Source organism: Bison bison, unplaced genomic scaffold (genome assembly GCF_000754665.1).
Source record: "Bison bison bison isolate TAMUID 2011002044 unplaced genomic scaffold, Bison_UMD1.0 scf7180017864519, whole genome shotgun sequence".
NCBI lineage: Eukaryota > Metazoa > Chordata > Mammalia > Artiodactyla > Bovidae > Bison > Bison bison.
The window spans coordinates 19,634,557-19,659,287 of record NW_011495072.1 but is presented as its reverse complement, the minus strand read 5'-3'; the positions used below and the strand labels follow the sequence as shown (position 1 = coordinate 19,659,287).

Genomic DNA, 24,731 nt, shown 5'->3' with positions numbered 1-24,731 from the left:
CAAATACCAAAAAGCAAAGATTAAAAATCTAGAGTAGAGGTTGGATTCTCAAAAATACAATATTAAAGAAAAAAACAAAGTCACAAAAATTATTAAATATAAATATATGAAGTTTGCTTTAAAAAATAGGGTCTCTTTTTTGCAAAGTAATAGTAGGTTATAAAAATGAAAATTAAAGGAGTAATAGAGGACTTAAATTTTTTTTTTTAATTTAAAAAATGATAATAGTAAAAATACATCTAGGACTTTCTCTGATGTTGTTGTGAACAGTGTGGGGTCAGTTCATTTTCAGATAGTTCCTTGATCTGGCTTATACTTCTCAAGATCTGTAGGCCCCTTCCTATGTAGTTGGTGCTAACTGCTGCTGCTAAGTCACTTCAGTCGTGTCCGACTCTGTGCGACCCCATAGATGGCAGCCCACTAGGCTCCTCTGTCCCTGGGATTCTCCAGGCAAGAATACTGGAGTAGGTTGCCATTTCCTTCTCCAATGCATGAAAGTGAAAAGTGAAAGTAAAGTCACTCAGTCATGCCCGACTCTTAGCGACCCCATGGACTGCAGCCCACCAGGCTCCTCCATCTATGGGATTTTCCAGGCAAGAGTACTGGAGTGGGTTGCCATTGCCTTCTCCTGGTGCTAACTACAGGGTTTTAATCTATTGCACCTGTCACTTCCAAGGTGGTTCCCTCTGTTTTAGCTTCTTCTGTTTGCTGGTCTCTTCAGTGTCTAATTTCCGCCCTGATGCCAGGCGGCGGTAGTCACTTTTTTAGGCCTCACTTGTTCAGTCATGCTGTGGGGAGGGAGGAACACTGCAAACAAATAACACTGGTGTGTGCTTGCAGTGTCTCAGCCACACTGGGTTTGCCCCCACTCACAGTGTGTGTGCTTTCCCAGTCTACACTGCTTAGGCTCTGGGTTCCTCTGCCGGGAACTGTCTGAGGCCAGCCCTGGGTTGTATGCACTTTCCAGGTCTAAGCCACACAGGTTCAGGTACTCGATTACTCCACAAAGGCACAGACTCAGTTGGGCCTGTGTTTTGTGCCCTTCCGAGGTCCTAGCAGCTCAGGTGACCAGGTGCTTGGTGAGCGCGGTTGCCCCCAGTTGAAGGCTGCAACTTATCACCTCCCCCATCCCTGCCACTCAGTTTTCTGGGTGTACAACCAGCACATCTTCTCAGGTGTGCCATGTGTCTCTTCTGCGGAGCTGATCTCTGGCTGCGACCCTCCTGGCGGACGTTGATTGTCCAGAATCCCAAGAAGTCTTGGTTAGCAATGAAGCCTGCTCGCAGTTTGGTAGATGGTGCCTCTTTGGGGCCGTGATTGTGCCCTTCCGTCTCTGGCTGCCTTCGCCTGCCTGTCTCCAGCAGGGGATGGGCTGATCCACAGCTGGCTAGCTCTGCTCAGTCCTTTGTTCTGTGAGTGGGCCTGGTGGTATCTTAGGTTAGGGCTTTTGGTGGGATAGCTATCCCACAGTCTGGTTTGCTATCTCAAGTTAGTTCCCTCAGATTGCCCTCAGGGCATTCAGGCCTGGTCCTTACCCTAAGCAATGCAGCCCGCACCTCCCTGCCCATCCCTCACTTGCTAGTAGTGGATGCGAGCATCTACGCTGCTTCTCCACTGACAGCTACCATTGGGCATGTAATCTGTGGGGTTTAATTATTTATTTATTTTTTCTCCTGGTTATGTTGCCCTCTGAGGTTCCAAGGCTCGCCACAGACTCACCAGTGAGAGTGTTTCCTGGTGTTTGGAAACTTCTCTCTTTTTAAAGACTCCCTTCCCGAGACGGATCTCCAACCCTACCTCTTTTGTCTCTCTTTTTACCTTTTATATTTTTTCCTATCTCCAAAGACAATGGGCTGCTTTTCTGGGTGCTTGATGTCCTCTGCCAGCATTCAGAAGTTGTTTTGTGGAATTTACTCAGCATTTAAATGTTCTTTTGATGATTTGTGGGGGAGAAAGTGGTCTCCCCATCCTATTCTTCCACCATTCTAGGACCGCCCCTCAAGACAACCTAAATGTCTTTGGCAAATAGGAATCTCTTCTAATGTTCTGAATATCTATACTTACTACAGAGGTCAAAATTATGGGTTCTTTCTTTGCCCTGATTCTGTGCTCCATGGCAGACATCCTTCTACTGGATAACTTCACACACAGTAGAATCAAAACAGTGCAATTCAGTGTATGATCCAGGGACTGATGCCAATATGTGAGCATTTTGTTCCCAACAAATGATAAAAAGAAAAAAAAAAAACTACAAGAGTGTGAATCAGTGTTTACAGTATTACAGTGTTATAGTAATCTGACTTCAACACAAAAGACTAGAAACTTTAAAGTAAATAAATAAAATGCATTTATTTTTATGTATTTATTTTATATATGTGTATGTGCATACACACACACACATATATACTGATCTAAACACTTCCAAAAGACAAGAAAAAGGTTATTACTATTTGATAAAAAAGAAGGCAAAGGTATGGACTGTTCAAAATACTCTCTAGCTAGTACAGAGTAGCACTCAGATTTTGTCTTCTGATGTCAAGTACAAGTGTCACTTCCAAGTTATCAAAGACGACAGTTATTTCTCTTCTGTTGACCAGCCACAGATTAAAGCTCTGATTACAGTATTTTTACAACACATACTGTAGAAAAGGAACTGAAAATGAATGTGAATCATTATAATGCCAGTACCTCTGCTGGCAAATGCAGTAGCTGAAACTCCTGAAGCTCTATCAGTGCCATCATCTTTGTACACAAAGACAGCCACCCCAACTCTTTCCACACTAGGTAGGAAATACAATTTGGCAGCATAATACTGTGAAAAGAGCTGTGAATTACAAGCTCTGTAGATTCTACCAATTCTGCAACCAATAAGTGGGAAAATGATCCAATGTCTCTGGGCCTCAATTTCACTGAAGATGATCTCCAGAGTCTCTCTCAGATCTACAATTCTGTGATTCTGATAGCATCACGACTGCAGTATTCAAAGGACACCTCAAGAAAGATAGGATGGAACTTGGTAAGAGTAAATGTTCAGTATAAGTCTTCTGAGTTGCTGTAAATTGATGAGGACAGGCTCTTAATTCTTATTTGGAATGAAAATTCACTTCTCCACAAGAATATGGGGGAGGGCACACCATGCACAGAGTAGCTAGACCACATCACACAGAACGGTTTTAACTTCATACAAAATCAAAACAAGAACAATATGACAACTCCATACTGTGACCCTAGAGAAACTGCAGAGCACTTACCTAGTAGGCATAATGTGTGCATGCCATTTTGTCTGTTCTTCTTCACTTTGTCAAAGAAGCTTTCTGGTCTCCAAGTGTCTGTCCAGAAAACGATAGACACTGTCTCTCCAAACTTATACAACTAGAAGAAACAAAACATTAGTTAATGATGTAACAATTCACTAACTACTGTCTCATAGATAACAACCAAAATAAAAAGTGAGACCCAAACTTGAGATGGACTGGGGATCAACTCTGTCATCAAAAAAAGTAATAAAAATTCCCTTTGCTCCATAGCAGCTGGTGTCATTCTGATGCCCTTTCGGTAGGAGGCTTCTAGTATTTCTGTATTCAGTACAGGAACATATGTAACTAGTTCATGATTTAGCTAGGTAGCTGCTAAAAATACTGAAATACAGAGAACCCAGAAGGAAGCCAAAAAAAAAAAAGACATGTGAGCAGTCAGAGCAGTATTCACAAGGTTCCTATTACCCTCATTTTATGGAGGAGTCCACCAAGGCTCAGAAAGATGAACTGGCTTGCCTAAGGTCACACAGCTACTTAGTAAGAAGAAACTCAAACCTGGGTCTGAGGGAGAGTTCCTTTCCACCATGCCAGCTCAGTAAAATTCATACACTGCATACTCACTGTCGTCACATCTCAAAACCTACGCCCTTACTTTCCCCACTCTTTATTCCCCGACTCTAGAGTTCAATGATAAGGGCTTTTTCCCAAACCTCCTTCTTTCCCCCTACGGTGGCCCATCTACTCCACATGATCATCACACAACCAAGAAGCGTCTTTGTTCCAACTTGCTTCCAGGCTAGCCACACATCTCACTTAAATGAATCCAACTGCAAATCTTATGTTGAGAAAATCTAGTTTTGAGCTTTGGTTCTGCAACTTGTTAGCTGGGTGACATTACTCTTTCTTTCCAAGTCTTAATCTCTATAATAGGAACAGTGATAACACATGCCCTTCCTACCCACAGAGTTGTGTGAACCAAATAACATGTAAAAAGTTATTTAAACTGTGAACGATATTCTTATATTAATTCTTATCTAGGTATTGCACAATGGACTTTATTTTCAAAGACTTAATATATTGTAAAACCTAATACTAAAGCTGTTACATAAAGATCTTAACTATTCAATTTAAAGAGTGCCTAAAATAATGTTTAATACAGCTGGAAAGCACTAAATGCTGAAAATCACACCTAGTCCTCTGCCACAAATTAGCTGTTCGGTTGAAACAGCTGTATGACTTCACGAGATCACCTAACTTTTCTAAGCCTAAAGTTCTTCATTTGAACAATGCTGCTGCAAGAGGCATGTTCAGAGTCCCCCATCTCTACATGCCTAAAGAAGCTCGACCCTTCTGGATGTTTATACATGGAGGGCTTAAAATCTATCACTCACACTCATAATGATGACTCTGAGCTACCAAGAGAAGGTTCATTTCATCATATTCCTCACATGGTCACAACCTCCAACCTACTTACCAGTAGGCTTTATTCCCAAAGTCCATTTGAAAATTGTCTAAAGAGGCATTGAAGCCATGCTATTCAAGGGCAGTCAAACTCACAGATTAGTTTACAAAGACCTATATAACTCTCAGAATGAAATCATAAACCTTCCAGCCATACCTAATATGATTTCTCTGTAAAAAAACTGTAGAGTTTCAATGTGAGATCTTTGGAATTCATTCAGGTAGGCTACAAGGAATAAGCCTTGCTCTGTTGGGGGTTTCTGTCACTGCTATTGTTCTATGAGAGGCAAACGTATCTAACAAATATTTACTATGAATCATCCACAATGTGCCAGGCATTACATTATGCATGGGTATAAAGTGAGAAGCAAACAGAGCTCCAGCTCTCAGGAAATATGCAGTCTTACTAATACCTCACACAGCAAGCAAACGCTGTGGAGCAAGCATTGCTCTGGTTCCTACTACCTGGATGATCATGGTGACTAGCTGGGTGACTTCCAGGAGGAACTCCCCTGCCAATTCGATACAATAATTATAAACCTAACAATCTGTTTTGTTAAGGATTAACTGATATACTGTATGTAGCGCCCAGTGCTATAGTAAAGACTTAATAAATGTTAGGGATGTGATAATCTAACAATGATAATGTTTATAATGAAGATGCTCTAAAATGCTGTGTTACACTATAATCCAACTGCTTTCCTTATTGGAATGAGCTCAAATATTACCAAATATTTGAAACTATGCTTATGACTTAATCTGACAAGTTCAATCGTTTACATTTTGAAAAGGATTTTTGGCATCTCTGATCAGATTTTGCAATATTAACATTACTCTATTTAAAAAAACCTTAAGGTAAAACCATTAAAGAAAATTATATATGTCACCATAAATAAATAAACAAGTTTTCAATATTTTAAGAGTCACAGAAATATAGTCATGGACATAAATTCTTCATTCAAAAAGCAAGGAACAGTTCATTTAAAAAAGCATTGAGATGCTAGTCACATGTAAACACTAGCTGAAACACTTTGTGTAAAAGCTTCTCTGAACTGTCTAATTTGGGCGATTAAAGAAAACCTCACATAAGCACTGCTTTCTAGGACCCTGATTTATAGACTGTAACCATTTCCATGGCTGTGGTACAAACTTCTTCAATGAATTCTGGAACATTATGCAAACAGTTTCACCATTTAGATGTCAGTACCTCAAAGAACAGAAGGACCAGTCCCTTTGTGTTTCACAATTCAAGGACTTACCAGTAAAGTACAAAAGGAAACTGGAACAAAATCATACAGTTGACGAGAACTGAGGTTGCCGAGGCCTGTGTACCTACTATTCTAAAAATGTAAGCATTTGTTCTTATGATCATTTCCCTTCAAACCATTACTGATGCAGGTCTACATTTAAAGATTATAAAAAGAGCAGTTTTCAAAAACATGAGGTAAATACAGGCTTTTTTTATTTTAACCGAGAGTAAGTTATAGGGAAAGCAGTTTATCTAACTTGATACTGAATAATGATTTTTTTTAATCTATTGAAGATAAAATCTCAATTCAAAATGAAATATTTAATCATATATAAGGCACTAGTTAAGAGTGAAAAAATGCATAAGACAAATACGAGGTAATAAACAATAATAAAGAATTTGATATAGATTATGAGTTTAGCGTTTCCCCCACCTAGAGAGCACCTGAAGGTAACTTTTGAATAGACAGAATACAAGCTGGACCTTAGAGGATGGGTAAGATTTAGCCTAGGGAAGCTGAACATGCAGAACGAGATGATGTAAACAAAGGATCAGAGGCGGGAAATCTTGGGCAATACTGAGAGTGACATTAAGCAACTATCTAGAAGTAAGTACTGCCTGACTTGCCTCTAACATGTCTAATTCCTGACATCTTATTATGCACCAATTCCTGTCAATTCTTGCTCTATAGTTTACCCAGAGACTATTCATTTCTTTTCTCTCTACCTTAGTTTGAATTCTCAATACCACTTGCCTGAATGACCTTAATAGTCTTATTGTTCATCTCACTGCTGATATTTCCTTTCTTTCAGAAGCACAGATGCTTTGTAAACTCCATTTTATAATTAGATTTTAATGCTTTGGTATTTTATATTCAAGGGCTTCCCTGGTGGCTCAGATGGTAAAGAATCTGCTTGCATTGCAGGAGACCCGGGGTCAGTCCCGTGGGTTGGGAAGAACCCCTGGAGAAGGAAAAATGGCAGCCCATTCCAGTGTTCGTGCCTGGAAAATCCCATGGACAGAGGAGCCTGGAGGGCTACCATCCATGGGGTCACAAAGAGTTAGACATAACTGAGAACGCACACACATTTTATATTCAAATGAAAATATTTTGTGATTTTTAAGTTAAAAAGTATCTTTTTTGGATATGGAAAAATTAGAAAATTTAACTTGCTAAGAACTTTAGCGAGCCCTACATATATCATTTTATGTATGTATATCCTAACCAGATCACTTAAATTTGTGATGTAAAAGAAAGCTGAGCCAGCAGGGCTGTCCAAAAATGTACCACAAAACCATTTAATCAAGAGTTACTAGTTTTCTTTTTTATATAGAATACTTGTTTTTGTTTTTAATCTTCACATGCATTTTGCTTAACACTGATACCACACTGATTTTTGCTAACAGTAAGAAAGATTATACACAGAAGTTCAGTTCAGTTCAGTCGCTCAGTTGCGTCCGACTCTTTGAGACCCCATGAATCGCAGCACGCCAGGCCTCCCTGTCCATCACCAATTCCCGGAGTTCACTCAGACTCATGTCCATCGAGTCAGTGATACCATCCAGCCATCTCATCCTCTGTCGTCCCCTTCTCCTCCTGCCCCCAATCCCTCCCAGCATCAGACTCTTTTCCAATGAGTCAACTCTTCACATGAGGTGGCCAAAGTACTGGAGTTTCAGTTTTAGTATCATTCCTTCCAAAGAACACCCAGGACTGATCTCCTTTAGAATGGACTGGTTGGATCTCCTTGCAGTCCAAGGGACTATCAAGAGTCTTCTCCAACAGCACAGTTCAAAAGCATCAATTCTTCAGTGCTCAGCTTTCTTCATAGTCCAACTCTCACATCCATACATGACCAGTGGAAAAACCATAGCCTTGACTAGACGGACCTTTGTTGGCAAAGTAACGTCTCTGCTTTTGAATATGCTATCTAGGTTGGTCATAACTTTTCTTCCAAGGAGTAAGGGTCTTTTAATTTCATGGCTGCAGCCACCATCTGCAGTGATTTTGGAGTCCCCAAAAATAAAGTCTGATACTGTTTCCACTGTTTCCCCATCTATTTCCCATGAAGTGATGGGCCCAGATGCCATGATCTTCATTTTCTGAAGGTTGAGCTTTAAGTCCACTTTTTCACTCTCCTCTTTCACTTTCATCAAGAGGCTTTTGAGTTCCTCTTCACTTTCTGCCGTAAGGGTGGTGTCATCTGCATATCTGAGGTTATTGATATTTCTCCCGGCAATCTTGATTCCAGCTTGTGCTTCTTCCAGCCCAGCAATTCTCATTATGTACTCTGCATAGAAGTTAAATAAGCAGGGTGACAGTACACACCCTTGACATACTCCTTTTCCTATTTGGAACCAGTCTGTTGTTCCATGTCCAGTTCTAACTGTTGCTTCCTGACCTGCATATAGGTTTCTCAAGAGGTCAGGTGGTCTGGTATTCCCATCTTCTGAAGAATTTTCCACAGTTTATTGTGATCCACACAGTCAAAGGCTTTGGCATAGTCAATAAAGCAGAAATAGATGTTTTTCTGGAACTCTCTTGCTTTTTCGATGATCCAGCGGATGTTGGCAATTTGATCTCTCTGGTTCCTCTGCCTTTTCTAAAACCAGCTTGAACATCTGGAAGTTCATGGTTCATGTATTGCTGAAGCTTGGCTTGGAGAATTTTGAGCATTACTTTACTAGCGTGTGAGATGAGTGCAACTGTGCAGTAGTTTGAACATTTTTTGGCATTGCCTTTCTTTGGGATTGGAATGAAAACTGACCTTTTCCAGTCCTGTGGCCACTGCTGAGTTTTCCAAATTTTCTGGCATATTGAGTGCAGCACTTTCACAGCATCATCTTTCAGGATTTGAAATAGCTCAACTGAAATTCCATCACCTCCACTGGCTTTGATCGTAGTGATGCTTTCTAAGGCCCACTTGACTTCACATTCCAGGATGTCTGGATCTAGGTGAGTGATCACACCATTGTGATCATCTTGGCCGTGAATATCTTTTTTGTACAGTTCTTCTGTGTATTCTTGCCACCTCTTCTTAACATCTTCTGCTTCTGTTAGGTCCATATCATTTCTGTCCTTTATTGAGCCCATCTTTGCATGAAATGTTCCCTTGGTATCTCTCATTTTCTTGAAGAGATCTCTAGTCTTTCCCATTCTGTTGTTTTCCTCTATTTCTTTGCATTGATCGCTGAGGAAGGCTTTCTTATCTCTTCTTGCTATTCTTTGGAACTCTGCATTCAGATGCTTATATCTTTCCTTTTCTCCTTTGCTTTTCGCTTTTCTTCTTTTCACAGCTATTTGTAAGGCCTCCCCAGACAGCCGTTTTGCTTTTTTGCATTTCTTTTCCATGGGGATGGTCTTGATCCCTGTCTCCTGTACAATGTCATGAACCTTAGTCCAAACAGAAGTAGATACACAGATAAAGTTGAATGACTATGTAGACAGAAGAGCTTTAAGATTTATATTTTCACATATAAATAAGAGAGCCCACATACAAATTAAGTGAAAGAATCACAGTTTAAAGCATACAATTCCAAAGACAAGATTCACTTGGGGTAGGGGGCAAGCAGGGGGGGATAAATAAATAAGCAATGCAATTCAGCAAATATTTGTTGCACATTGATTACATGCATGACACTGCAATAAAGTAGCAAGGAAGATGTGAAGATGAGTAAATTAAGGAGTTTGTAATACGATGAGCACATAAACATACACAAGTAACTGAACTCTCTTTTAGGATGGAGATTTACCAGGACTGTTTGAATAGAAGAATGGCATAATCAGACCTACAATTTAAGCAGAAAACTATAAACTGTAAGAGAATGATGGTAAGATGGCTATTAAAACAGTGACTAAAAAAAAGGAAATGAAAAGGAAGGGGAAAAAATTTAATGTACTCATGATTTAACAGGTGGTCAAAAATAATTCTGAAGTGACTAAAAGAAAAGAGAACTTACTGGATGAGTTTTTCTAAGATTTTCTAAGGTTACAATAGTAATGCAGAGCTCTGATACCCTTATTACCTAATCTGGTGTTCTTTGTACTCATTAGGTTTTATCATTTCTACAATAGTGCCTGGACAACAATGAAACCAATTTAATGCTTCTGAAAACTAACAGTAAGAACTAGGACAAGGTCAAAAATGTTGACTATCACAATGAATGTTATTTTACAAAAGGAAGGAAATGAGTTCTTACTTTTTGAAAGTAATATATATTTTTCCCAAAGTAGAAAGGTATTATATAAACAGGGGAACATATGGCAATAATCAAGGTCACTCATGCAACAGTCAGAGAAAGTGGAAGCATTTCATAATGATGAAATGCTTTTATACAGCCTTTTTCCCTGAAGTCAGCCACAACTGATAAGGAAGTTTTTATGCAGAAATCATTGCTACCTGGTTTCATCAAACCATTTTATTTACATTTCCTTTAAATATCTCAAAATTATTTCAGTCATCAAACTTTTACAGGAATTAATACATTCTATCACACAAATTGCTAATAATAAATTCTAAATAAATTTGTTATTTATAATAAATAAACTTATTATTTATAAATAAATACTAGGCCAAAAAAAAAGCATTTCATTATTACATAGTTCTTTAGTTTGTGAGATTCAGGAGAATGTACACACAGTAAGTGCTAAGTAAAAAGACTGAAAGAAAATATACCAAAATGATAACTGTGTTTACCTTTAGGAGGTGAGACAATAGATGCTTTTATTTTCTTTATACTTACTGTATTTTTCCAATTTTTTGAGTATATATGTCATTTATTATCAAGAAAAAAATCACAAAATGACTCTTCAAAAGCAGAGCATGATTACACTGCTAAATGTTTAACTTGAAGATTTCAAGAAAAAGAGGACTTGTTCCTCTTGTCTTTTGTATACTTAGAAAAATCCTTGATTTTTCATTACCAGGAAAGTTTAAATATAAATTTAAGTATAAATATGTCTGGCTCTTGATAAATAAATAGATTTTTCTTTGACTAGAAAAATCCTCAGAATACAAATAATGTGTTACCTGTTGCCTAGGTATTTAAAACAACATGATTTTAAAGTACACGTTTGTAACTAACATTTTAATTATGAAAAATCTCAAAGTTAACTCAGTGAAAATCTAGGGAACCTTTGCCTAAAGTTGGCAAACGGACTTCACTGGTGGTCCAGGGGTTAACAGCCTGCCGTACAATGCATGAGACTCAAGTTCAATTCCTGGTAGGGGAACTAAGATCCCACATACTAAGGAGCAACTAAGCCTGCACACTACAACTAGAGGGAAGCCTGCATGATGCAAAGAAAGATCCCGCATGATACCACAGCCAAATAAATATTTTATAAATAAATAAAAAAATAAGTTGGAAAACAGGCCAACTTTTTAGCTTCCAATATATAGGATATTAGAACTTATCATCTATTATACCCCACCCTCTCCATGCGATCTAAGCCCCCATCATCTCTCCTCTAAAGGAATACAATAAACTTACTAACTGATTTCCTCACTTCTAGTCTTGCCTGGTACCAATTCTATCTCCACATACCAACTAGAGATATCTTTTTAACACACTTATCAGATCAAGTATTTGCTCTGCTTAAAGCCCTCTAAAGGCAGTTAGTCTGTATCACTTAGAATACAATCCAAACTCCTGATAGTGTATTAGACAGCCTAGTGATCCAAGTCCACCCACCTATCCAGCCTCAGATCACCCTCCCCTGTGCCTGCTAACTCTCCAGCAAGCCTTCCTTTGTTTCTTTTAAGAAGCCAAGCTCATTTCCACTTTAGAGTCTTCGTCCAAACTTTGGGATATGGTTGTCCCTTCCTGATTCCTATCTAATCTTAAATGTTAGCACCCTGAGAGACCTCTCCTGACCACCCAACAACAGGAGTGATCTAGTCACTCTCTAACCTAGCAGACTTCTTGAATTTCTTATACTTACCACTACCTGACATTTATTTTGTTATCGCTTCTCTGTCCTACTAGAATGTAAGCTCTTTGAGAGCAGAGACCTTCTTGGTTAGGTTTATTACCATATTGAAAGAAACTTAATAGGCAAACGATAAGAAAGTAAAAGTCATCCAGTCAAGTCTGACTGTTTATGACCCCAGGGACTATAACCCACCAGGCTCCTCTGTCCCTGGAATTCTCTAGGCAAGAATACTGGTGTAGGTTGTCATTTATCCTCCACGGGATCTTCCCAACACAGGGATTGAACCCAGGTCTCCTGCATTGCAGGCCAATTCTTCACCATCTGAAAACCCAATAAGAAGGCAAACGGTATTTGCTGAATAAACAGATAACTATTCCTCTTAACGATGTCTAACTTGGCAACCTCTAATATACTTTCCATTTAACAACAACAAAAATTTCATTAGGTATATGTGATTTGTGGTAAAGAACTGTATTTATGGCATACTGTAATAAAACACATAGCAGCTGTCTGTGTGTGTGAGTAGAAGTGTTGCCTATGCAACTATTTACCTTCACGGATACTAATAATTAAGAGTCTCCTGTTGGTTAATAAACTACAAAGTTAATTAAAAAATACTCCATGGTTGATTCTGAGCTCTCTATGCTGCTTTTAAAAACAACAAAAAAGACAGTTTGGGAAGGATAATAAGTGATAGCTGAAAAATACTGCACCCATTTTCAGGTAAGGAATTTCATACCACTCTTCCTTAACCTAAGGGAAAGGTGTTGGAAAGTACATGTGGTCCAGGCCTGTCCCCTTACCCAGAGTAGCACTTCTCTTCCATAACTTGATGGCTGTTTTTGAATTCATAGGAAAGCTCTTTCACAGAGATGACAGAATGCCTTTCGAAAGTGGTGCCCACTTCCCTTTTAGGAAATTGAGCAAGAGAGCACAGCAAGGTAACATTCTACATTTAGCAAACATATTTCTGGGAACTAAGATCGACTTTTCCAACTCTATCATACTAAAAGAATGACAGTACAGTTTTTAACTTTCTAAGAAATGTTTTATCTATGTTGGTGATTCTCAAGGTGTGGTGCCTATAACCAGCAGCTTCAGTATCACCTGAGAATTTGTTAGAAATGCAAATTTTCAGACCCTTACCCCAGATATATACTGTATCAGAAAATCTTAAGGGAAGGCCCAGCAAAGTCTTTAATAGTCCCACTAGGTAATTCTGATGAACACTAAAGACAGAGGACCACTGGTACAGGTTACTGTCTTTTCCATAAATGCTAGTCAAAATAGTAAAGAGAAAAAGACCAGCTAATATAAGGAAGGAGACTTTGCCAGAATTTTTACATTATGCAGGATACTGATAGATGTTTATTTTAAAATTTAAGCATGCCATGCATACAATTATTTTTCCATGTTTTTTATCTTAGAAAACTATACAAAGGCATCAATACTTAAGGCATCAATCCCTCCTTCTCCTGGCATATGAATACCTTGCATGGAACAAGAATTATACTTTCATAGAGATTTCATAAATATGTAAACCAGAAAACAGAAAGCTATCTTCTGTTTTTCACACAAGCAGTAAGTCATTTCATATCCAGATTAGAGAACAGAACTAAGATGAGGAAACAATACTTTGTGGCTGCTTAGGGAAATCTCACGTAAAACTGAAAGTTACACTTAAAAATAATAATAATATATGTAAATGTGGATATGATCTTGAGGGCTTATATGTATAGAAACTTCAATTCTCTTAGTAAATACCTTCTCAAATACCTTCATTCATTTTAAACATAAGAAAAATAACTCTGCACTTCTTTATCAATGCAGAGGATCAGAGGGACAAGTCTAACTTTAACCAGTCTGGATAACAGATTTATGTAATAAAGACAAGGATCTTTTTTAAAATTTAGGCTTAAAAACTCTAAATAATAGATTATCATAAGATAATTTAGAGCAAAATATGATGGAAAGGGACTAACTAACCTTCTTCAGATATAAAAACAAAACCAATATGAAAACATACATATAGTCAATTAGCTTAAGATTCACATATTTTTGTCTAACACATGAAAAATTTTGCCCTCTCTTTTTTCCTTTCTCCTGGCAATCACTCTTAAGTGATTGAAAGGCAGCATTATCCAGAGGAAAGCATATTAGACTGAGAATCACTCAAGAATCTGAGCATCAAGAATTCAATTTACTCCAACACAGAAATGTTCAGAAAGAATTTTAAGTGTTAAAAAAAAAAGACTTGAGTTGGCAAGGCTTTTTTAAGTATGCATTTTGTTAGGAGACAAAACAGACAGCAAAGTTCTTTACCAATTTGGACATAATTATAACCAAGAGCAAGTAATGAATACTGAAAGGTAAATAATTTATACTTTTTCTCTGGTTCTTCAGAACCAAAAGCAATATTTCTGGGATGACTGGCCAGGACTAGTCAATTAAAGTGAACTACTCTTCCTAGGTAATACAAAAAATATAGGTCCCTCTAAAGCCCCAGAGACAGCACCGAGTTCCAAGGGTAATGTAGCTTCTTGCTGTAAACAGCTATTTTTTTTTTTTAACGGATGAATTATTAGATAGAATTTTATTGACCCTCAGAATAAAAGAAAAAGTGTTTTCTGAGATTTCCCATATATACAGCTAGCACTGAATTCAGAAGCTAGGTGATCCACTGGCTGTGAGTCGTCTCTTTGTGCCTAATAATTAGTAGCTCTTATTCTATGTGGTAATGCATCTGGGACATCTAACTAGTGTGTAGAAAATTTTAAACTGCATTTATCAGAATAATCATGCCACTACTTCATAACTAACAGCAGCTTTTACCCATGGGCTTCACTAAAGCATACAAGTATTAATTAAGTTTTATATGATTATATTTCCTTTAAAATAAATGTGCAGAAAGGATCAAGCTATCTTTATACCTCCCAAGATACTGGAAATACATAAATGATTCCCCAAAGAATAACTATTTTTTCTTTTATTTGATTTTGAGAATATTCCACATATATAAATGAAATATTTAAGATTTCACGAAAATAAAATGTCTGTTTCATATTCACAGAGGAAACCAAGTAATACAGGCCAACAGTTCTCAGCTCATGTTGTCCCTTACTCTGCAAAGTTATTTTAAATTATGTATTCCAGGAAGAATACATAATTTATTTCACAGGTTGTAAGGTGCAAATTCTCTTTCCTATTATATCTGAAATAGGACTATGTCTTAACAATCAATGGAGTCTTAAGACTACTATTGGCCATAAGCAGTCACAACTGTCATGGATTACATACATGTGAACATCAGAACACAAATTTCAAACTTGGAACGTGAATGTTCCTGGCATTCGTGTTCCAACTTTGAAATAGAAAATCTTAAACGCAGCTACAGAACACTCCTTTAACTCCTCAGAACCAAGATTTCTGAGTTAAAAACAACTAACTTTGCATATCAGTAACTGCAAAGTTGGCTTAAAAGCCTAGTATCACTGGCATTTAGCTCTTTTATGTATTATTTTAAGAAGTGCTCCATCACAGTGCTCTTGACCACACAGAAAACAATACCAGTGTGGAAAAACATGGCCCTCAGCAATGCAGAGTAAGTCATTTGGAATAATGTAAAAAGGTTTTAGGAATACTTAACCAATTGAGTTATAGTCCCTTTTTTGTATGTACCAATTGGATACAGAATTAAAATCTTTCTTTAGATAAATTTCAATGATCTATTCTAAGGGGGCGGGGGGAAAATCTAAGATAGAGGAAAATTAGTATAAAATATCTAGTATTAAAAAACTTAATACACAGTCTTATATAAAATAATATTGTCTTATAACTCATGAAATATAATAAAATCTATGGGAATTTGCAGAAAACAAAAACATTTTTGCTAAATACCACTAAGAAAACCGTTCTTTTGTAGTATTACCTGCAAACCACAGCAGCCTACAGCATTCATTATGGATGCATTGTGAATAACTCTATAAGGGATCCCCAGTTTTGTTGCTCTCAGAATAAGATCACTGTGTGTTGTAGCCCTGTAGTGAGAAAAGATCAGGTTGGGTTAAACTAACAAAAACTGACTTTTTAAGACAGTAAATCTACAACATTTCATGAGCCCAAATCGTCAAGAAGAATCAGTCAAGGACACTGTTCTCCCTCAAATATTTCAAAGCACCTGCTTAAGCTGTCATCCGGGAATTCTGGCAAGTGTATAAGTTTACACAGACCCTGTACAATGTTAAATTATGCCTTTAACACTCTTAAAGCAGCTCTTTGGCACTCTTGGCAGCTACAGAAAAAAGGGAACTTTTAACTTGCTCTTTTTATTCTGTTAATACCTGCAAAAGACATCTGTGGAATATTACTCAGCAACTGAACTTGAGAAGCAATTCTCAAATATTTTGACCTCTAATCTCTTATAATTTCTGTGACAAAGGTTCAAATTATAGCACAACCAGACTACTTCTTAATTTCTGCTCTATTTTGAAGGCTTTGTTTCTCAGGGTAAAGGGAGAATACATGTAAACATAAATATGGATACTGTGAAACTTAACCCCAAATCAATTTAGAACTGCATTATTAACAGCTTGTTTCCCCCTTGATGAAAACTCCAGGCCCAACTGGGGAAAGCAACATTAGCATGTTTGAGAAACTACACACAAACAAGCAGAACCTGTCAACTGGTCAGCGCATACCAAGTAGCAAGATCAAGGGCTTTTACCCCACAAGGCAGTCAGAAACAGATTAACAAATGCCCACCAGGGAAGTCTGTTTTTAATCACACACATAAAATGAAACAACAGCTACTATAAAAATAATCATTAATTTGACTTAGAATAAGCTTTTTAAAAAAATAAAAATGCCCATTGTAAAGAATGTTTTTAATATCCCTTTCAAACAGAATTTCACTAGTTAACACTAAGATATGGGAAAATGAAATTAGTTACTTGGTGAGTTATTTAAATAGATGAGCAGAAAGAAAAACTGGTTTGGAATTATTCTCCTTTTCACAAGTTCATTTAAAATGACCAGATGTGGTTGGTATACTATGAAGATTTAATGACCTGGCAAAGTGATTTGATTTTGTGAAACTGCTATAAATGTGATTAAATGAGCTTCTCAGATTTCTGCTATGAAAAACTGTGGTAAAACTGTTATTTTATTACAATTACCTAGATTATATTGCTTCATTTAAAAAAAAAAGAAAAAAACTGGAATGAACTGCATGTTTAACACCTTCATACCAGGCATTCCTCAGTCTGTGGCTCATGAAAATATTTCACTATAGTAGACTGAGAAAGGCTGTGTGTGTGTGTGTGTGAGTGGGTGTGTACATGCATATGTGCCCTGCTGTGTGTAAAGACAAATTTATTACTATTTCTGGGCATGTGTGGCTCTAACCAAAATCAATTTGAATATATAAGGCTTAGTATGTTTATTTTACATTTTACTTTATAATAACATTAATTTGCAGAATGGAAACAATCAAATGACTCACATTAAGGTACACAGGAGACAGGCAAAGAAAGGTAGATTTGTGTGTGTGTGTGTGTGTGTGTGTGTGTGTGTGTCCGTGCATACACGTGCATGCCACGAAGGAAATGGCACACAACATAAAGATAAAAAATTACGTGTTCATTTATTAGAAAATACATATAGTTACAGAGCACATTAAAATACAGAATGGAATAAAAACAGAACTATCTTTAGAAAGAATCTGTTTAATGACAACCTTGTTCAACTGCTCTTTACGGGGATAGAAAGTTTAGCACTGTCATCTCTCACATGACTGGGTTAGATCTACTGATGCAGTATATTTTAAAGTCATTTACATTCATTATGTGATTAACTTCCACATTCCTTTAAACAACCTAGATAAAAGGGCAAAGATGAGAACTACACCAACTGACTTAACTGACTTTCAAGTACCTTCTTTATGAATTTAAGATTGCTGGAGATGGATGGTGCCGATAGATGCACAGTGATATGAATGTTCTTAATGCTACTGAACTGTACACTCAAAAATGGTTAAAATGATAAATTTTATAAATTTATAAATATTTGAAATTTTTAAAAAATTACAAAAAATAATTTAAGATTGAGTAAACAATTTTCCCTTCTTTTTGAATTTTTTATTCAAAAAGTAGAAAGGGGCTTAAACTTAAACACAGTACATTTTTTGGTCACATATAAGGAAGCATTTCAGTGCGTTGTTACATTTTGTATTCCACTCCTGGTTTATCCATTTAATTAATTTAAATTCAAATTTTTCACGGCCCAATTAAAATTTATACCTTCCTTATCATCTTATCTCCTATGACTAATATATCTGAATAGTAATCCAGTGGGTAAATGAAAAACAACTACAGTACAGTAAATACCACATAAATATGAAAACAATGTTAGATATGACTAGTCACTGACATAAGGAAAATTAATTCGCTAGAAGTTTAAAAAAAAAAAAGCATTTACTCCTGAATAAAATATGGGAAGATTCTTAGAAGAGGTGGCATCTAAGCTGGGTCTCAAAGAATCTATTATTTTACTAAATAGAAACTGGGAAGAACAGTATGTTTTAAGGAAACAGTATGAGCAAAGAAACAGAAAATGAATACTTGAAACATTTACAAAATAGCTTGGTTCTACCACAGTCAAAAAGAGGAGCAGCCTCTTTTTGGAAAAAGTAGATAAAATGTTAAAAGACTTAAGGCCATGAAGTCACTGAAGGATTCTGAGTAGCACGGCAGTACTTTCTCTGGACCTCAGGTTTTTTCATTTATACTGAAATTTTCCTTTCTCCCCAACTCCCCACCATCCTACCTCACAATCTTCAACTGTTAAACCAGACCTTCCCCCAGCACCAACTCCTCCATGAAGTCTTTAAATTACACAGACTTTTCTATCCTTGTCTTCTACTCAACATTTCAGCAGTACATCAAAGTTGACCACTCTTTCTTTTCTAAAACATTCTCTTTCCTTGGCTTCTGCTTTAGCACAATTCTAATGGTTTTCATCTTCCTCTGCTCTTGAGAGACCATGAAATGCCAGCATCCTAGGGACTGACCCATCCTAGGTCTTCTTTTCTTGCTCTTATTCTTTCCTAGAGTAATTCCACCCATTCCTCTGGTTTTAAATATCTAGATATGGATGGTTTTAAAAGTCATATAACCAGGATAGATTCTCCCCTGAGCTCCATTAGCAGGTATCATGAAAGTGAAAACGTTTCCAGGACCAATTCCTGTTTCCCCCAGCCCTCTTCCTTGCTGGTTTTCATCATTTCAAAAAATGGCAGCATCAACTACTCAGTTACTAAAGCCAGAATACTTACTTACTTCTTTCCTTTCCTCATCTATTACATACATCTGAGCATTTTTTCCTTCTAAATTTTCCCCAATTTGTCTTTTTTCTCTCTTGCACCAGGGCTACTTTGCTTCCCTAAAGTCCATTCACCCACACATTTAGTGATCTTTTAAGAATATCAATGAGATTGTGATTATTTGCTGCTTATTTTTATTATTTTATTATTAGTTTCAGCAGAGATAAAATTATTTTGTGAAACTGCTATAAAAGTATCTAAATGCTTACCTTCAATTTCTGTACTTACCTCATCATGGACTGGTAAGTTTATAGGCTGGTAACAGTCTGCAAATCTTACTTCAAGTAGCATTGGTTTCCTGGACTTTGTCAGTGACTAGATACCATTTGCAACCAAATATAATAATGATACATAATCTCTGAAACCTCATATTGATATAAATTATTTTCTTTTTGACAGACACATGTACATATAACTCCATTGTTTTGAAAACTATCCTTGGTGGTGGGCTCAAAGTGATTTAATTGTCCTTATGCTCCTTAAATCTGTGACATAAATTTTGGGTCACCAGCTGGAGAAAAAGAATTGTTCTATTTGGCTTGACATTAGAGATTGATGATGCTTGACTAGACAAGTACAAGCCCATCTTTGCAGTAATGTGGGCAAGAACAGAGCTTCCAGTGGATATAAGAAATTGAAAGCTGAGGCTTCATAAATGATAAATTCAAGGCAAGTAAAGTGATAGCAGTACCACTAAATAGCAGATGATTAAAATGGGGCGGGAATGGGGGGAGTCTAAGACAAAGCAAGCAGAAGACACTTGCACTTACCTGCAAAATAAATGGCATGTATGACTCTTGATAATGCAATATACTTATTTAATAACAATATACTACTTTGTTACTTGATGTCCTAAGTGACTTTCTAAACGAAAGCAGAAGCAACAACATAAACTTGACACCTGATAACCAGTGTAAGTGATACATGATGCCATCTTTCCCACGTAAATTTTCTTCATTAATCTCAAAGATAACCAAAGTTTAAACTATAAAATTTTAGACAGAGCCTATGTAAACAGAGTCTCCTATCAGCACCTGGAAGACAAAGTTCTAAATATAATAATTCTTAGTGATGAAAAAAGTAAATAAATTAAAAGTCAAAGTATCTGCTTTGACTTACCCAAATGGATCACCAACTACAAGGAATGCAACATCACTGATATCAGCATCCTTTAAAATATTATCTGCCTCCTGTTCCACTTCTTCTCTATCAGCAAGAATCAATTTTCTCTCATAAAACTCTTCCTATAGATTTAAATTCAATATAAAAATGAGATAGCAGGTGACCATTTCAACACATACAAACACACATACACACTCTCACACACACAAAACAATCTTTGTCTGTGGCTGGTGCAAATCCTGGCAACCATCCAAACACTGATCCCTGAATACAACTCATCAATGAACTAGTACCCTGTATCATGTTGCAATTAAATTCTGTCTTTGGGGCTATCTTAATATCCCAAGAGGAGGTAGACCTCCTAACATCTGAGGCTTTTTGCATTTTAAATTAACCTCTAAATTTGGGTCTAATAGACCAGGCCAAACATTGTACTTTAAATAGAAAATATGTATGCATGAGCCTTACTTGCTTCAGAAACACAATACTACAGAATAAATATATTAAACAATAATATATGTTTATTTAACATATGTTTACCATACATATATGGTAGTTGGGTTTTATTAAAATTTCCTTGGGAAAATCTATGAGACCCTGATGAAAATAAAAGATAATTTCAATGAGAAATAGTAAAAAATTATGATTTAGTTGTTTACAAAACCAGCAATCATTCCTACATAATTGCAGGAAAGACTAATTTAAAACTGTACTTCCTAGTTTCTGGTTAAAAAAAAAAAAAAGGCAGAGTTGCAGGAGAAAAAAAAGAATTCTAAATATATAGGAAATCTCCATACCAACTGCTTGTGAACAAATCCCCAGAAGTTCAACCCCAATGCATAAACCTAAGAGGCTGACCTTAACTGGAATGGCAGCATGTAAGACTGAGCTAGGGGTCACGGGGTAGTGGTTACAACCTATTACGCAAGATCACGAATCTTATAACTGATTTCCTGTGGAGTAATATATAACTCAAATACAGTAAAAGTGGATGCATAGATAAATACTATTTCTTACATGCTAATAAATTTATTTTAGTCATTAAGGATTATATCATATGTCAAAAGTTATAAGATTGCTATAATGGAAAAGTGTCAGCTACTCAGTAATATTTGTCAAGCAAATGAACAAATCATTAAGCATTTGAAGATAAAGGCTAAATAGTTCCAAGTGATAATTATTTCCTAATACTTAACTACAATCAGTTTCTCAATTGTGAAAAAAGATCCTTTCCTTTTCATTGCACATCTTCTTAGAGATAATGTTCCAGAAGTTCCCAATGACAACGTTTTCATGGATGAAAAATGTTTTATTTTCCCTCTTACCACGTACCTTTTCTTAATCACTCACTTTATATACCTTATTTTAATTTTGTGAGCCCAGTAAACTTAATAGTTGCAGAACATTTATAGTCACATATGTAAGAGAACACACATATGATTACTGAAAGCTGAAAGAAATGATGTTCTTTTCTGAGCTTCTAAGATTCCTTAAAGATCAAGGAATCACATGTTACTAGCTTAATGCTGGCAGTAATCTGATACAATCTTTTATAAATGACTTAACAACAGAAAACCCATTCTCTCCTTAAGACTTCTATCATGTTTACTCCATATTTATCAGTTATCCTAACTCAAGATATATTTCATTATCTAATTGAGACAACAGAATATTAAAAAAAAATCCTCAAAGAGAAATACACATTAATACCTCAATATAATCAAATGGTTGATCCTCTTTAAAAAGAATACTTAAAAAAGGGAAGAAACTGCTAAAGCAGAAATAGACAGATACTACATTATTTTTAACATAACCATTTATGAATTTGTTCATTCACTCATTTGAAAAATATTTCTTGTGTACAACCTCCATGCCAAGCTCTATGCATGATGTTGCAAACAGTGTGGACATACCCAACCTCTGCTCTAAGAAGCATAATATCTAGTGTCATGTTCTTTTCCATCGTGGTTCATCAAAGGATATTGACTATAGTTCACTTACTGCTGTGGAGTAAGACCTTATTGTTTATCCATTCTCTATCCCAAACTCTTAATCCATGCTTCCCTCACTTTCCATCCCCCTTCCAGGCCCAGATCTTCACCCTATAAGTAATACTTGTTCAAATGTTTTTGTGGGAAAAACTCTAAAAATCATAGCAACCAAAATTAACATTTAGCTAGCACTTAAATTTGCAAAGCAGTTTCAAATACACTAATAAATGATAGAATCTTAACAGCCTTCCAACTGGTTATTATCTCCATTTGACAAATGAAGGAACTGACATGTGGAGATGTTTGGAAATGTGCCGTCCACTATGCTAAAATCCTGTAAGGCAGGCATTTCTATCCTCTTTTTACAAAGTAAGAAACAAAAGTTAAAGGGCTTGTCTAAGGTCACATGTTAACATGTGACAGAACATAAAACCAGGCCCAGTTCTTTAAAACTACTGACTTGTTATTTGTCTATATTCTCTAAGAAGATTTTAAGTTCATTCTAAATGCCCCTGATAACTAATTAGAAAGGAATATTTCTATCATCTTGAGCTGGAGACTGTGGCTCCATCCTATTAAATTGAAGCCAACAAATCAAAGCTGGTCATTAGACACACCTTTCATTTCAAAGTATGGCTAATTCAAGTTAGCAGTCCTTCTTCAGGTTTTAAAGTAACTGTGAGACCTTCAGAATTCCCTGGGCTGTTAATCTGAGAGGCCAGAAGACTGGAAATTCTCTAGGTCACCTTTTTCTTTGGATGACTTGATAGACCAGACAATCCTAAAATCTTCTCCCTCCTCCTGTAATATAGCCATCAGTTTTTGCATCTTAATCTACATTCCATTTGAAACTTGACGATGAACCTGAATCTGACCCCTCTTTCAAAATTTACTGAGCCTTTAACCAAACCCAGCTAAATGCATGATATGCTAGCAAATTCTATGGTTACCAAGTTCCTGGCTCACTTAACCCATTCAAGTGTATGGGTATAAGCTTGACTGGGAACAGCCTATTTAAAGGTTAGATCTCTCTGGATATGACACAGACAGAAAGGTGATTACCATTCCCTATGGAAATACTTCAAAGGGGGAAGCCTTCAGTTTGGTCCCTGAATACATAACCAACTCATTAAGGCTGTGTTAGCACCTCATTAGCACCCAACTCAGAAAGGATTTCTTGGCTATCTCACGAAATAAGGGATTCTGATGACTATCCCCAGGAGTGTAAAATAACTTTCCTTTCCTATTTAATGGAGAAAGCTACACAATTAGACTTGTAAGAAAAAGCACGCTTTCATTTTCCAAGTCACATGGTTAGTGTATGATTGCCATTCTTGTACTCCTCAGATTCTTCATGAGAAAGGGATGTATTTTAAAGGGTTTGAACCAGGAGACCTGAAAAATTCGATTCAGCTTAGTGTAAAAAGAATCAGCTGTTAAATATCCGTCTTCCCAGGAGGCTGGAAAGCCTTAAGCACTTACCAGAACTTCTTTCCCTACAGTCAGAACTGACGTATAGGTTTCCAGATACACTCGACTGCAGCGTCTGACAACTTCCAGGCCCTTGACTGTGATGTCCTTGGCATCTCCCAGGCCCAAACCAATCATGTAAAGCATCTCAAATAACAGGGGGAGGGTGACTGCAGGACGAAATGGATATGAAAATCAAGTGTCAGCTACACCGGGGATACCTAAAATCTAGTAATGAAAACGAAAACCAAAATAACACGAGGAGGGACGGCATGTCAGCGGTAGATTTAAGAACTTCCCGCCTTTTAAATAAGGACTGGAGTGTTTTTAAATAGCTCTACCCGCTTTCTCTCTTATTACACAACGCTAGGAGTAGACAATTACCCGCTGAGAAAACGACAGTTGAATCCCTGTTCTCCCCAAATTCCTATCTGCCGCCGTTCCCCAGAAGTAGTTGCCCAAGCGGAGGATTTACCCGGAGAAAGGATCCACGCCGCCGGCCTCACCTACGATGCCGCAAAGCGCCTCCGCTTTACGGCATTTCACGACTAGCTGAAAGGGGTGGCTTCTGCAGGCTCCGGGCTGGGGCACCCCGGTCCCACCGCCACTAAGGTTGACCCACGGGGTGCTGGGGCTGGGAGGCGAAAGTTCACCCGTTCAGGGGAGTCCGACCAGTTCCCCAGCATGGCCTTTGGGAAGGGACGAGGCCTGCCCACGATCCCCTAATTTTATAAACATCCCAGCCTGGAACCAGGTAAGTGCAAGAGCTTTTCGCCAGCGAGGAAAGCCAGCCGCGAGGTTGGACCAAGGAGCTCCACGCCTTCCTTCTTTCCCCCAGAAAGACCAGAGGGTGGCGGGTGGAAGGGGT

At 37.2% G+C, this 24,731-nt stretch overlaps 1 protein-coding gene across 2 annotated transcripts in view; it reads right to left on the bottom strand.

Annotated features, from left to right (window-relative positions):
• Positions 1 to 24,429, bottom strand: part of DPH5 (diphthamide biosynthesis 5) — a 40,922-nt gene extending 16,493 nt beyond the window's left edge. Inside the window, exons 1-5 of one of the 2 annotated variants that reach the window (XM_010830968.1) lie at positions 24,339 to 24,429; positions 23,876 to 24,033; positions 20,400 to 20,524; positions 15,831 to 15,939; positions 3,252 to 3,372 (exon numbers count right to left, since the gene is read on the bottom strand). In XM_010830968.1, coding sequence (XP_010829270.1) covers positions 3,252 to 3,372; positions 15,831 to 15,939; positions 20,400 to 20,524; positions 23,876 to 24,010 — 490 coding nt within the window. In that variant the 5' untranslated portion in view covers positions 24,011 to 24,033; positions 24,339 to 24,429. Of the gene's footprint in view, positions 1 to 3,251; positions 3,373 to 15,830; positions 15,940 to 20,399; positions 20,525 to 23,875; positions 24,034 to 24,247 lie in introns of both variants that reach the window. The other variant, XM_010830967.1, reaches the window with a different exon arrangement.
• Positions 24,430 to 24,731: the final 302 nt, after the last annotated feature.